At 36.1% G+C, this 15,983-nt stretch overlaps 1 protein-coding gene across 3 annotated transcripts in view; it reads right to left on the bottom strand.

Annotated features, from left to right (window-relative positions):
• LOC126481164 (peptide transporter family 1) overlaps positions 1-15,983 on the bottom strand; it is a 338,990-nt gene that overhangs the window by 10,932 nt on the left and 312,075 nt on the right. For all 3 annotated transcript variants that reach the window (XM_050104731.1, XM_050104732.1, XM_050104733.1), the window contains 3 exons: positions 14,246-14,380; positions 14,019-14,130; positions 5,287-5,415 (listed from right to left, as the gene is read on the bottom strand). In XM_050104731.1, coding sequence (XP_049960688.1) covers positions 5,287-5,415; positions 14,019-14,130; positions 14,246-14,380 — 376 coding nt within the window. The remainder of the gene's footprint in view (positions 1-5,286; positions 5,416-14,018; positions 14,131-14,245; positions 14,381-15,983) is intronic.

The following is a 15,983-nucleotide window of genomic DNA, read 5'->3' on the forward strand; positions in this document are numbered from 1 at the left end:
TATGTGGTGTTTACACTCTAGAACCTCTTGTAGTGGCTCTTTGAAGCATACTGACAACCATCTCACTACAGATTTACTCCTTTATGAATTTTGTTGTCGACAGTCAATTACAGCTTGGGATAAAAAACCACAGTAAAATGAGGAGGAGAATTATTTAAACTATCTACCACTCAAGCATGACAACTTCCATTCCACAGAAGAATTTCTGGAGATGGAAAAGCTTTTTGTTATTTGTTTTAACAATGTGTGTGTGTGTGTGTGTGTGTGTGTGTGTGTGAGAGAGAGAGACTGAGCATAGTTAAAAGTTAAGTATAAATAACTGTAGGCAGGTAAAAAAAAAAAAAAAAAAAAAAAAAACGTGAATAAATTATGTACATGATCAACGTATTGTCATACTTTCTGCTGAGAAAGTGTGCTATACTTGAAAAAATGACTTTTACCCCATTACAGCTAGAAGTCACAATTACGATATACAGAAAAGGCAAGTAACTAACTCACATCTGTTTCTCATAAGCTACTGATTGGAGAGTTATTTTTAAAGGAAAATGTTCAAGAAGAAATGCTCTATTCAAAGCCTTTCTATCACTACAAAGTCTTTATTTTTAGTTGTTACTCATACATGCATAATTGTGTTCTGTTTGCACAAATGAGGACCTAGGTGTATAATTACCTTACTTCATTTACTAGGAAGTGACACACAGTTCACAAGAATAAAGCTCAACAGTCCAATATCAAACAACTTTCACTCAAGGTTCAGAGGAGACAGAAAAATATTGGTGAAGATAAGATAAATGCGCAGTTATTGTAAAATGCTGTTTCAAGAAAAATGCAACGTCAGTGCCAAATAAATCTTCCTTTCCTGTGGCATTCATTTTTTCATTATTTTTCTTCTCCTTGGCCCAGAAAAGAAGATTGATTGCATGAGTAATTGATAGATAGATAGATAGATATTTTTAATTGGTCCAGTTTTATCATACAGCAGAAACTGTACAAACGATATTGGACAGGTCAAAGAAAAGTTGCAATAGCACGCAGTATTTGTAAATTGTAAGCAAATTAAAATTAGGTACCAATTTTTACAATTTAATTTTTAAATAACTCTTTTTTATTACATATTCAGAAATTATTTTACAGAATAGAAACAATGCTTTATTAGAAAAGCCTTAGTTTAATTTTAAAAATTGGATACACGGAACTTTTTATTTCTTCTAGTATTTTATTATCTGGTATTACAGCAATGTTAATTGTGCTCCTCTGGTAGGCTAACGTTCTGTATATTTTTGATGTATATTTGATTTCCCTCTGTTTCAGTAATTGTGTGTTCTTTTGTTCTGTAGTAATATGCATGTTTTCAAGAGGTAATCTCTAGTGAACAAGATAGTTTCATAACTGAATAAACTTGGAACATTCAGAACACCAAGCTCAGTAAAATGAGATTTATAGGCCCCCATTTTTCTAAGGCCACAAATTATTCTTATAGTTCATTTGTGCATTCTAAAAACTTTTATGTTCTGAGCTGAGTGTTCCCAGAAAATCATCCCCTATTGAAGCAGTGAGTGGAACTGTGCATAATATGCCTGCAGTACTATTGTATTGCTTGTTATTGATTTAACTACTCCTAGACCATAGCAAGTTATTGAAATGTGTGTACCACTTTAAATCTTGCTGAACACACAGACTCAAAAATTTTGTGTCATTTTCTAGGGGTTTATTTTTTTATTGTGCTTGAATAGACATTTGATTAGATGGAGGAAATAAATAAATAAAAGTTGACACACAGTTTTTTCCAGTATTTACAGTGGGTTTGCTTTTGGTGAACCACTCAGAAAGTCTTTTCGAAGAACTTTCTGTTGTTGACTGCAAGGTTTCTGGAATGGGTCCAATAAGAAATATGCTGGTAACATTGGCAAATGGGATAGTTTTTTGTGGACTCATATATTCCACGAGGTTGTCCACATGAATCAGGAAGAATAGTGGACTTAAGACTGAGCCCTGTGGTATGTCATTTTATTGGTAGTTCACTATAAAGGAAGGAGTTTTTTTCTTGTTTTATGTTCAGTGTTGAATTCATACTAAAGTAATAGCTTCTTCCTGTAAGTTTTAAAAATGAACACAGCGAGCTATTCGTTACACTTCTTACTCCTTGTCTTTCTAACTTTCCAAGCGGAATGTAATGGTCCAGGATGTTGGAGGCTCTTGACAGGTCTAGAAAAATACCTGCAGCTAACTTATCTTGATGAAGGGGCTTTAGAGCACAGCCCAAGAATTCAAAAATACTGTTTGCATGGATTTAGACTTTCTAAAACCATTGTTGTACAGTAAGAGGAGATTATTTATTTATGAAACTTAAAAGCCTGTCATAAGTGAGTTTTCCTAAAATTTTTGAGAGGGAACTTAACTGTGACACAGGTCAGTAGTTTGATGTTTTATCAGAAGAACCTTTTTCAGCAGTGGTGAAACTTTTGCTATTTTGAGAATATCTGGAAAGATGTCTAGAGAGGGGCTGAAAATTTTTGCCAATGATTACTTCACCATGGTGGCTTACACTGCAGTTTACTGTGATTCATCTGATCTAGCCACTACTATTAAAAGTAGGTGCTTTGTTATGGTATAGGAGACACTGGTATCCTTTGAATGAATTACAAGATATAAGTGAAAGCCAATCACACCATATGCCCTGAATTTATGGCACTTCCAGTTATTAGTGGAAATATCAGTTTGTGCTTACCAGGCGAGAAGCATTTCACACTGAGTGGTAGCACTAGCTGCATCGTTTAGCATGAAACCTCTCCAGATGATCATCATCACTATTATATAATCAGTCCCAGTTAATGTTCTGGAAATTTGTCTGCTGCACACTATTAGCAGTGTCAACATTCAATGTTGTATCTTATAATGAACTCACTGCTAGCTCTGTTTCAACAGTGTATGTCTGCCTATTTGCAGCCTTGTCTGTTATATAAAACAGAAGTCAAATCTTTTTCTTTATTTTATTCTGTGTTATTGTCTTCAGATGTAGCAAACACTTCAATATTTGGTCTAAGTTCGAGTTTTATTGAAAACTGAAAGTAACTATTGTCAGTTCTGAACACTGTGTGGCAGTTTTTGGAAGCACACAACAGATTGGTGGCAGTGGTGATTTTTGGAATCCATGAATTCTGGTAATATCTCTGATTTAAAACAGCTCATTTTCAATTTAGTTTTGGAGCAATGTTGTTCTAAAATATGTAGTCAGGAATTAGCCTGAATTCAGCTTGTCACAGAAACATGAACAGCAACAACCTATTAAGCACCATTACATACACAAGTACTATTTTCTACATTTTCATCTTTTTCCCCTTCAGTCTTTGTTCTATTCTTAGCCTTTGAGTTTCTTCAGTCCTTGTGCCACTGAGGACTGAATCTCAGTCCCGTAGATCTGTAGCCTATCATTTAGTCACTGAGTCAACACACACTTGTCATTTTTATAAACAGAAATTACTTGTGATATTTTCCCATTATCAAAAACTATCCTCTTTGTGAGGAAGTTTCAATAAAAGAAAGGGGATAATTTTCTGTAGCATTCAACATAAAATCTTACAGTAATTTTGTTAGGGTATGGTTTCTTGTTTGTTTTGTGCAGTCTCAATTGATTTTCAGTATCCACCTATTTTTAAGTTTGTGCTGCAGTCAAACATCATCTGCAAAAAGCCTTATTTTACTATTAATATTGTCTGAAAGGTCATTAATATACAACATGAATAGCAAGGGTCCCAACACACTTCTCTGGGACACACCTGAATTTACTTCTACATCTGATGATGACTCTCCATCCAAGATAACATGCTGTGTTCTCCCTACCAAAAAGCCCTCAGTCACAAATTTCACTTGATACCCCATATGATTGTCTTTTGACAACAAGCATAGGTGTGGTACCGAGTTAAGTGCTTTTTGGAAATCAAGAAGCACTGCATCTACCTGGTTGCTTTGGTCCAAAGTTTTCAATATGTCATGCGAGAAAAGTACAAGTTGGGTTTCAAATAATCAATGTTTTTGAAATTAGTTGGCAATTTAGTAGGTCATTCTCTTCAAGATAATCATTATGTTTCAGCTCAGAACATATTCTAATATTCTGCAATTGATCAGTGTCAAGGATATTGGGAAATAGTTTTGCGGATCACTTATATTACCCTTCTTGCATTTGGGTGTCACGTATGCTTTTTCCAAGAACTGGGCACAGTTTTCTGTTCAAGCGATCTGCACTAGACTATAGTTAGAAGAGGTGCCAACTCAGCTGAAAATTCAGTACAGAACATGAGATGGATTTCATCGGGCCCTGGAGTTTTGTGCAGTTTAAATGATTTCAGCTGTCAACACCACTGACAGTAATACGTATTTCATTTGTCTTTTCAGTGGTAAGAGGATTAAATTGGGTAGAACATGATCAGGTAAAATATAAATCTATTAATATACATAGATTTTAGTTTGTATTTCGATGTTTTTATGTTGGCATACATTCTACAGCCCATTTTTTATGCAGATCAACTACTAACAACTTAACAGAACTATATATTGCTCTCATTGAGCCATCGTCACTTTAGGAATGATAGGGTTTTACTGGATGATTTATGATACTAAAGAGAATTACTGATGGGGCTCTGTCTTAATATTGATCCTCTGCAGTTGTACTCAATCAAGCTAGAGGGATACCAAGTTACTTCCTTCAATAAAGCCCTGGCAAATTCCACCCTATTTCTGAAGACTCATTGTTGGAAGGTAATTAACCTACATTCTTCTTCTCGTCCCAACCTAAAAAAGGGTTGTTTTTCCAGATAGGACAAACAAATAAACAATGGACATTCTGTAAATTAGAGCAGCACCTACAGTACAGAAAATAACTTCTCATGGAAAGAACTATGTGACAGATTTGTGCCTATCATAAATAAAATATTACAGACAATATCTAAATGTGTTTTCCCTGTGCCCCTCTTCACCTTTTACATGATAAGATTGCTCAGGAAATTATGTAAGTAGCAAGAGAAAGGCATACCTTTTCACATGCAGCCCATTTTACTAGTTAAGCACATTCAGTAGTGCCACATGGATATATTACGATTTTACAAGAGTGAGCCAAACGAAAAGTTTCAGGGAAAATAATGGTTAGAATTTTGTGAGTTACAAGGTCACAGAAAAGTATCTTATACGTACACATAACTGGTATAATGTACAAGTTGACCCCCTTCATAAATTTTAGATTAATTTTGTATGTAATTTATATATTGGCAAATCAGAAAAAGAAATGCATACCTGAGAATAAGAGAATTCCAAGCCTGTTATGGAGAACATCACTTCTCCCATTGTTATTACAACATACTGTGGTATCAACCACAGCATATGTACACTGTTTGGTTCAGTTATTGTGTGAATGCTTGTCAGCTGCAAAACAACACGAAATATAAATTTTTGGCCTTTTCATTTTAATGTCACCTAAAATGAATAACAGGATGAGAAAGGAACATTAATAACACAAAATATTGCCAGAAATGCTGTGTTAGACCAGGTATATTTCTGAAACTTTATCACCTTTGTTTCTAGAAGGATTCTGAAGGAGAGGGTGATGTGGGAAACAGGAATAAAAGGTATTGCATAATCACAAATAGCAGTTAAAACAATAACAACACTAAAAAGTTCAAAGTTATTGATCCCAAATTCCTAGTTTTAACACCATTTATGTTAAGTTGTACCATTGATTTCATAACTATTTTACATGTTATTACTTTTAAGCCAATAGTTGCTATATCTTAGGATGAAAAGTGCAGAAACTTCAGCCAAATTTGAATAAAAATTGTGATTTAGAAAACACTGTCACAGTCACGTGCAGTATTTGGTATACAGCTGCATCAAAACATATGAGTAGTCGTCATATGAATGAGGTTCTTTCTAGAAACTTCACATAGATAGTGACTTCCCATATATTTTATAGACACACATCCCAATAATTATCTGTGGGCTACTGAAAATGACTTACCAATTTAAATGAGAGCACCCATTTACAACTGTATGTAGGAATTTGTCTACAATAAGCTTAATTTGTGAAATAAAAGTGCTCACAGTTGTTCTGTACTAGCAACATGGCTAATGTGATAAAAAAGGAAGTGATTTTAAAAAAAAAGTCTCTTGTCAAGAATGAAGTAACTAATCGGCAGTAAATAATTCCATTAATGCCAGTATTATGTAAATCTAAGAGTATCATGCCTGTAAACATGTTCCTATGTCTATCTGAGAAAAACATGTCACATATGAATGTAAATATTATGAATGAACAATAAAAACTCCATAATGGACTAACAACAGTAAGGAGAGCATAAATTTATGTTAACCACATTGTGTTGAGTCACAGACATAGTGAAACAAGATGCTGAAGTAACTAAGATTTTTTTAAAAAAGCATCCTTCTGAAATAGGAAACACAAATACACCCATTGAAGCACAACTTTCACAAATGTTGCCACTGTGTCCAGGCACTGGGGCCTGACTGCAACTTTATCTGAGGTGAGCAGCAGTCAGACAGGGACATGGTGGGGACAGGACAGGGCAGCTAGATGCTGGTGTCTGGAGGCTGTGCATGCTGTGGGGAATTGGAGGGGAGGGAAGGGGAGAGAAAGAGAAAATGCTAGTAGGTGTGTTGGTGAGACAGACGGTGTGTACAGTACTGGAGCAGGAATGTGGAAGGGGATAGGGTGGTAGAGGTCACCTACTACCTAAAGTTGAGACCAGGTGGCTTACGGGACTGAGGGGCATGTTGTGGGGAGAGTGCCCGCCTGTGCAATTCAAAAAGCTGAAGAATGTAGTTGATGCATGCTGTGGAGCAGTCATTAAAGTGAAGCACATTGCACTGGGTGGCATTTCCTGCTGTCACTTGGCCACAGTGTGGCTGTGGCTCTTAATGCGGACAGACAGCTTGTTAGTTATCACATACATGTCAAAACATTAGCATCCACTGAAATGAGGAATATCCTACCCATCCTTCACACAGTGGTATTTCACCACCCATGGAACCTATACAATATCTTGTCCATCCGTACTTCATCCTTTCTCCCAACCGCTTGGCTTGCCCTGCACCTCATGTACCTGTAGTAGACCTAGATGCAAGACCTGTCAATACATCTTCCCTCTATCACCTACTTCAATCTTATCACAGTCCCATCAAAGGCAGGGCTGCCTGTGAAAGCAGGCATGTGATCAACCAATTATGCTGCAACCACTGTGTCATTCTCTACATAGGCACAACTAACACACTGTCTTTCCACATGAATGGCCACTCCAGACTGTGGCCAAGAGACAGCTGGACTACCCAGTTGCTGTACATGCTGCACAACAAAATTTGACTTACTTTAATGACTGTATTATGTAAAGAAACTTTTTTTTTATTTTTTTACGAAAAATCTCCTAGATACCTAGTAACACCCAGTTTCCAAAGCCTCAACAGATTACTTGCTAAGGTGAGGACTTTCGCAGGCCAAGCCCTGAAATGATTCTCTCTCCCTGATATACACCCCATAACACCTACAGTCATCTCCCATCACCCTTCTGTCCTCTGTAACATCACTGACAAACCAGATGACATTCCCAGACCACTGTACTACTGATGTGAGCCTGATCCATGCACCCATCAATGCCTGATCCTACGATATGAAATGCAGAACAATAAGTGAACCACACACATTTATCAGTTGATATGTGTTCACAGCACTGATTTTTATATCAGAAATCCACCACTAAACTGGAGGAGTCCATGTATAGACCCAAAAGAACTGTCTTCCTTGGGGATACCCAGTAACCAGTGGTTGAACATGCTATGCACCATGACTCGAGGGACTGAGTGCTTCCTCCACCCCACAGGCCATTAGGTTCCCCTCCCTCAGCAATGGCTTCATCCCCTGAAGTCCACTGTTTTTTTCCAATCTGTTTTCCTTCTTTCCTCTTAATTCTTAATTGTACTATTTATTCCAGTTTTCATGTCTCTCCTTCTCAATCCATCTTTATATGGCACTCTGTCCTTTTATCAGATGTGAATGAAAGGAGGCACAATGCCTGGAATGAACTTTGGCATCCTAACACCTCTCTCTCTCTCTCTCTCTCTCTCTCTCTCTCTCTCTCTCTCTCTCTCTCTCTCTCTCACACACACACACACACACACACACACACACTCTCCATCACATCAGGTGGATCCATCACTTTCTCTGACAAAAGAATTAAACAATATTGAAATTTGAAACTTAGCAATTGTTTTTAGTTGTTATGTTTATTGGTAGTATTGGCATTTCATGACCTGAAGGTCAGTACTGGCAATCCAGACTGTACAGTTGTAATTTTAATGTTTTTCCTAGTACATTCTGCTTTTGAAAAAAAATACAGTCAAAGGTAGTTGGTTAGTTGACAGATTAGTTAACTGGTTGACTGATTAGCAAGTTCAAGGTTTAATTTTTATTTTCCATGGATCATGTTCACACACAAAACCTGGCCACCAGCTGACTGCCACTGAGACTAAGTCTGATTGTCAACTTAAGGTGCCAATAAAATTGTCCCCTCCCTTTTCAGAATTCAAAGTCAGGCCATCTGCATGGTCTGGCAACACTGTAGAATATGGAAGCGTCTGAAGCAGATGTTACAGTGCTGCAGACATAATACAACATAAACACAAATTCATGAATTCAAGTCTGCTCCTCCCTTTATTTTTCAAACTACATTTAGACTGTCTGCTAAAGATATCACTGTGATGGGACCTCAAAGATAATTTGCATCACTTTATGAACCACCAGTAATAGCAAAACCTTCCATGAAGTAGCTTTTGTGTGTGTCAAGATCATAACACTTTGTGCTTGAGCTTTCTTGCCCTAAAGCAGCCACCAGCTGCCCACCACTGTACACATTGACAGCAGCCACCTCATGACCATGTGATCACAATGCAGTGCATTTCAGGTCATTTATGCTCGTGGAACTGTTAACACAAATTTGTTTCTTATTTTTGTTCAGTTATCATCCCCAAATAACTTTGATAAACTGAGTGAACACGAAAGTTACACAAGAGTCAAATTGTTATGAGTTATTTATTAGGCATCATTTAGCTACTTGAAGTTCTAGTTTTGTTATGTATTGGATTTTGCATACCATACTTCACCCTTATGAAAGTCATTTACACATTATAAAATAGTCGCAAGTAGAAAAATGTCTAACATTTATGACATGTTGCTTGCTTTGGGTTTAATGAAGATGTTCAAGCAGTGGAACCATATCAAAACATTTATGTTGTATGAAGAGTGAGTGCTGTATTACAAATCATGTCAGAAAAGGAATTCTCTTGTTTCAAGAAAGATGATTCAGAAGTCTTGATAACTGACATACGTTATGAACTGTGACATTTGCATTCAAAAGGCTACATTCAGAGGTTGGGTTTAGGACTGTTTGTTGTTTGTTGGAGGATGAGAGGAAGAGACTTCCTGGGAGCTTTCGTTGTGGACAAGATAGGTGCAGTAGTTGCAATAGAAGATATGCTGGGGGTAGTTATTGACAAAGATGTTGAGGAATTCATGTTAGACCAAACATGTTTTACACAGATAAATATGCTGTAGACAGGAGAGAATTTAATGTGGGATTGGTGGAAGCTGTCAAAATGGAGGTATTGTTGATTGTTGATGGTTTCATGTGAATTGAGCTTCCATGAGATGGAGGCTGCTCTGGATTTGGAAAAAGACCAGCTGTTTTGAAGTTAAGTTGTTGCAAAAAGTGGAACAATCTTTCTTCACCATGAGTACTGACCACTACGATGTCATCAATAAATTAGTATTAAGTATTAGTACTAAGTAGGGGGGAGGGGCAGTTTTTAGCTTCCTCCATGTGGTTCACGTATAAGTTGACACAGGACAGTGAGGCGACATTAATAATGACAACGAGGCTTCCAGATGGCAGGCATGAGGGGGGGGGGGGGCAGTTATATTTGAGAGGTTTTACTTTTTTTGTCTTTTATATTCAAGTCTCTCTCTCTCTCTCTCTCTCTCTCTCTCTCTCTCTCTCTCTCTCTCTCTCTCTCTCTCTCTCATTTTATCACATCGTCCCCCCCCCCCCCCCCCCCCCAAAAAAAAAGACCACCTTTTTGCTTTCCACTTAATTCTTAATTGCCCCGTTCATTCCAGATTTCATTTATCTCCTTGTCAGCTCATCTTTACTTGAAACACTGTCCTTTTATCATCTCTGAACCAAACTTGGCCCACTGCATACTCGTGTATTATTGTTGATGTCCTGCACTCTCTCTGATGCCTCTCCTTTCATTTTCATCACTCCTCCTCCCATCATGTATGACCTCCATATCCTGGTGTCTCAGTAACTTGCCCTTTCTTCCCAACCTTATGAAACTAACCCCTGTTTCCTCCTAGAAGAAGGAACTAACAGTTCTGAAATCTAGCAACGGATTTTTTTAAAGAGGTCCTTTATTGTATCTATTAGTATTACTGGAATTTGGTTTCCTGAAGGTATATACTGGCTAGCATGTCTGTCAAGAATGCAATGAACAGCACAGTGGCTGCAGAATAATAATAATAATAATAATAATACCCCAGTCAGAATTAGAAAACATCAAACAACAAGTACAACAAATACTGGAACAAAATAATGTGCAATCAGAAGAAGAAGAAAATACAGTAATGGACTCTAACATCCCAGAGCAAACAAACAAAGAACAACACACATCAATTAAACAGTCAGAGGAAAACGAAATCTTAAGACAGCCACCAGAACAAGCACAAATAGAACACGAAGTGACACACATGTTAGATATAGAAGAAAAATTTCAGCTGACATATATAGAATACAAAGACACAAATACAGACATTAGACCATTCTTGCATAGACCGCCAAATAACCCACAAGTCGAAACAACAATAAAAACTATCAACATAATCATACACAACAAAATAAATGAAAACACAAGTATGGAAGAGTTACAACTACTGGTTTATATAGGAGCACTCACTACACTAAATATACACACTAGGCAGAGATCAGAACCAACCAACACACAGAAGAAACCCAGAAAACCAGCATGGCAACACAGGCTTCAGATCAGAATAGAAAAACTGAGAAAAGACATCGGACAGCTAACACAATTTATAAGAAATGAAATGTCAGAAAAAAAATGAAAAAGGTTAGGTAAAATCTCACAACAAAAAGTGATAGAGCAATTAGATGAAAAGAAGCAGAAATTACAAGCATTGGCCAAACGACTTACAAGATACAAAAAAAAGTGAAAATAGAAGGAAACAAAACCAAACATTCAACACAAACCAAAAGAAATTTTACCAGACAATAGATAACACACACATTAAAATAGACAATCCACCAAACATAACAGACATGGAACACTTCTGGAGCAACATATGGTCAAACCCGGTACAACATAACAGGCATGCACGGTGGATACAAGCAGAAACAGATACATACAAGATGATACCACAAATGCCTCAAGTGATAATTTTGCAACATGAAGTCACCCAAGCAATTAATTCTACTCACAATTGGAAAGCCCCTGGAAAAGATAAAATAGCAAATTTCTGGCTAAAGAAATTCACCTCAACACATTCACATCTAACTAAATTATTTAACAGTTACAGTGCAGACCCATACACATTCCCTGATACACTTACACATGGAATAACTTATCTGAAACCTAAAGATCAAGCAGACACAGCAAACCCAAAACCGTGGTGGTTGCACCTGCAGTACGGCTATCTGTATCGCTGAGGCACGCAAGCCTCCACACCAACGGCAAGGTCCATGGTTCATGGGGGGGCAGAGGTGACATATAAAGCTAAAACTAAACAAAGGTCGCTACACTATGCATACATCAATTACCAAAAAGCTTTTGATAGTGTACCCCACTCATGGTTACTACAAATATTGGAAATATACAAAGTAGATCCTAAATTGATACAGTTCCTAAACATAGTAATGAAAAATTGGAAAACCACACTTAATACCCAAACAAATTCAAATAATATCACATCACAGCCAATACAAATTAAGCGTGGAATATACCAAGGAGACTCATTAAGCCCTTTCTGATTCTGCCTTGCTCTGAACCCACTATCCAACATGCTAAATAATACAAATTATGGAAACAATATTACTGGAACATACCCACACAAAATCACACATCTGCTATACATGGATGATCTAAAACTACTGGCAGCAACAAATCAACAACTCAACCAATTACTAAAGATAACAGAAGTATTCAGCAATGATATAAATATGGCTTTTGCAACAGACAAATGTAATAAAAATAGCATAGTCAAGGGAAAACACACTAAACAAGGAGATTACATATTGGATAACCACGGCAACTGCGTAGAAGCGATGGAAAAAACAGATGCCTATAAATATCTAGGATACAGACAAAAAATAGGAATAGATAATACAAATATTAAAGAACTAAAAGAAAAATATAGACAAAGACTAACAAAAATACTGAAAACAGAACTGACAGCAAGAAACAAGACAAAAGCTATAAATACTTATGCTATACCAATATTGACCTACTCATTTGGAGTAGTGAAATGGAGTAACACAGACCTAGAAGCACTCAATACACTTACACAATCACAATGCCACAAATATAGAATACATCACATACATTCACACACATTAAGCAGAAAGGAAGGAGGAAGGGGATTTATTGACATAAAAAACCTACATTATGGACAGGTAGACAATGTAAGAAAATTCTTTCTAGAACGAGCAGAAACTAGCAAAATACACAAAGCAATCACTCATATAAATACATCGGCTACACCACTGCAATTTCATAACCACTTCTACAACCCTTTAGATCACATAACATCAACAGATACGAAGAAAGTAAATTGGAAATAGAAAACACTACATGGCAAGCACTCGTATCATCTAAACACAGCCACACATTGATCAAGACGCATCCAACACATGGCTAAGAAAAGGCAATATATACAGTGAGACGGAAGGATTCATGATTGCAATACAGGATCAAACAATAAACACCAGATATTACAGCAAGCATATTATTAAAGATCCCAATACCACAACAGATAAATGCAGACTTTGCAAATAACAAATAGAAACAGTAGGTCACATAACAAGTGGATGTACAATACTAGCAAATACAGAATACCCCAGAAGACATGATAATGTAGCAAAAATAATACATCAACAGCTTGCCTTACAACATAAACTTATAAAACAACATGTTACAACATACAAGTATGCACCACAAAATGTACTGCAGAACGATAAATACAAATTATACTGGAACAGAACCATTATAACAGATAAAACAACACCACATAACAAACCTGACATCATACTCACCAATAAAAAGAAAAAATTAACACAACTAATCGAAATATCCATACCCAATACAACAAATATACAAAAGAAAACAGGAGAAAAAATTGAAAAATACATCCAACTGGCTGAGGAAGTCAAGGACATGTGGCATCAGGATAAAGTTGACATTATACCAATTATACTATCAACTACAGGAGTCATACCACACAATATCCACCAGTACATCAATGCAATACAGCTACATCCAAACTTATATATACAACTACAGAAATCTGTAATTATTGACACTTGTTCAATTACCCGAAAGTTCCTAAATGCAATGTAACATATACTGTACAGTTAAAAGGAAGTCACGCTTGATCAAGGTCTGCGTCACCTTCCATTTTTAACCAGACACAACGTCTGAGACAAGAAAGAAAGAATAATAATAATAATAATAATAATAATAATAATAATAATAATGTAAAATACAATTCTCTTATACAACTTATAATGTTTCACACAGACACCTGGAGCATAATGCATATTGTAACCTATGAACACTGTATTTCATGCTTCACCAAATGAGGAATGATTACACATTAAATGTGTCACTAACAAAGATAAGGAGAAATAAATGATAGGGAAAAATTTTCAATTGATTATATATGTAGCTATCCTTACATAGCCACCATCTGTTGCTGAGTCACTCTCCACCAGGACAAGTGTATATACACCACCCAACTGCAGGGTAACTGATGTTAACTTCGTGTTATTTTGTGTGAATACATCAAATCTGAAAAATGTATGAAAAACAGAAACATTTAAATGACATTAGTTGCTTAACTTTAGTAAGTTTATGTGTGAAAGGGAAAGGATGAAGAGAAATGTTTCAGTTCATAAATACGTACGTGCCATCTTCAATCGGTAAAGGGTCTGTTGCTGAACTGCCAGTTTGTATAGGGATTTGCAATGCAATTTCATCTGTTCCTTCTTTTTTAAAGTATATTTCAGATGGCAAAGTCTCTCCAAAGTCATATATCAGCCTGGAAAGAAAAAAAGCCTTAGGTAATGAGATTATGGGTGTTCACCTGCTGTTCCTATAGTGTCACAATGACATTGCTAGAAATAAGAACAATAAATTTAAGAGAGACTTGCAGAACATTTTTTATGTGGTTAAAGCCAGTCAAGAGTTCAAGAAGACTTTACTGAACACATTAACAATAACATTAATTATTGTCAATTTCAAAATTTTGAAAATGAGGCATATAACAGAATGCATTTTTTTGGGCACTAAATTTAATGAATAATCACCATGGCAGCTGTATAAATCACAGTGAGCAAAGTAACCAACCAAATATTATTGCTCAAGATTAGCTTAGGCAAACACTGCATGTCCCAATGCACTTGTTAGTTTCAAAGATACAATTAGCGAAGTGATTATGCTAGCAAATCACCGAAAATGACACTTATTCCGCTTATGAGGGTATGTGCATTGAAATACTATGCTGACGTGGCAAGACCCAACTTGGGCTAATTTGCCAGTCTATAAATGAAACAATATTTTGTGAATGAATGATACATACTTTTATAAAAGTGAAGATTAGTGAGTAGCCTCTATAGACCCAGTTTCCTCTTTCCATTTTTATTAATAAATGATCTAAGATAAAGTACAGTCCCACTTTTCTGGTCTCAATTCAGTTTCTATGGAGTGTTCTCTACAGAAAATGCTACATTAAACTGTTACATGAAGTTTTAATAAAAATGAATAAAGTTTTTTCCTTTTCCTGTGAATTAACAATGTTCATTATAAACAACTACTTGTGGATATTATGCCATGTATGTTGTCACATGACGGGGAACAATTGTATTTATCACAGGATAACACTAAATTCTGAGTTGGAGAAAACCAAATACAGAGAGAGCTTTATGGGGTTTGCTACTTTGTGTGGTCTTGTTTTAAACATACAAGGTGCAATAAAACACTATTCAAAATTTGTAAGATTCAGTGATGATACAAATATACCAATAAAATTTCAGAGCTTAAGCATACCAGAAACAGAAAAGACAGTAGTTGACTGTTCTCACAACTTGTCATCACAAAAAGCTGAAGCTGTATCATGTAGCTCGAAAGTAATTTGGAAATTGTCAAAACAGAAGCAGCCAAATTTATGCATAATGAATAACCTAGCAAAAATGTAGGTAATTCTTTTGTCTGTCATCTGATGCATGATATGAGGCGTGATAACCATGCTATACACATCTCAGAATTAGATGAAACTTACTAAATCAAAATTAATGACAAATTTCTTGAAGTTCAGATGGACAATAATAGCACACTGAGAAACTGATAAAGCCTTATTTCAGCTTGCTTTTCACTTAAAAATCCCTGTGCATGACCAGAGAAAGGGCTGAAAGATGTTCTATACCTTAACTACTTTGTAACAATCAGGATAGTTTCTTGTGGAAATGCCACAAAATCAATGAAATGCACAAAGCATTTCTTTTAATTGATGAGGCAAAGAACATGGGGGAGCAAAGAATGAAACATTATATTTGTTATGACTGCTGCAGCCTCATCATAAATGTCATTTTTGGAGGAAGTTTAAACAGACAGACTTTTATTTTGTGACTATTTCATTCACACAA

Source organism: Schistocerca serialis, chromosome 5 (genome assembly GCF_023864345.2).
Source record: "Schistocerca serialis cubense isolate TAMUIC-IGC-003099 chromosome 5, iqSchSeri2.2, whole genome shotgun sequence".
Classification (NCBI taxonomy): Eukaryota; Metazoa; Arthropoda; class Insecta; order Orthoptera; family Acrididae; genus Schistocerca; species Schistocerca serialis.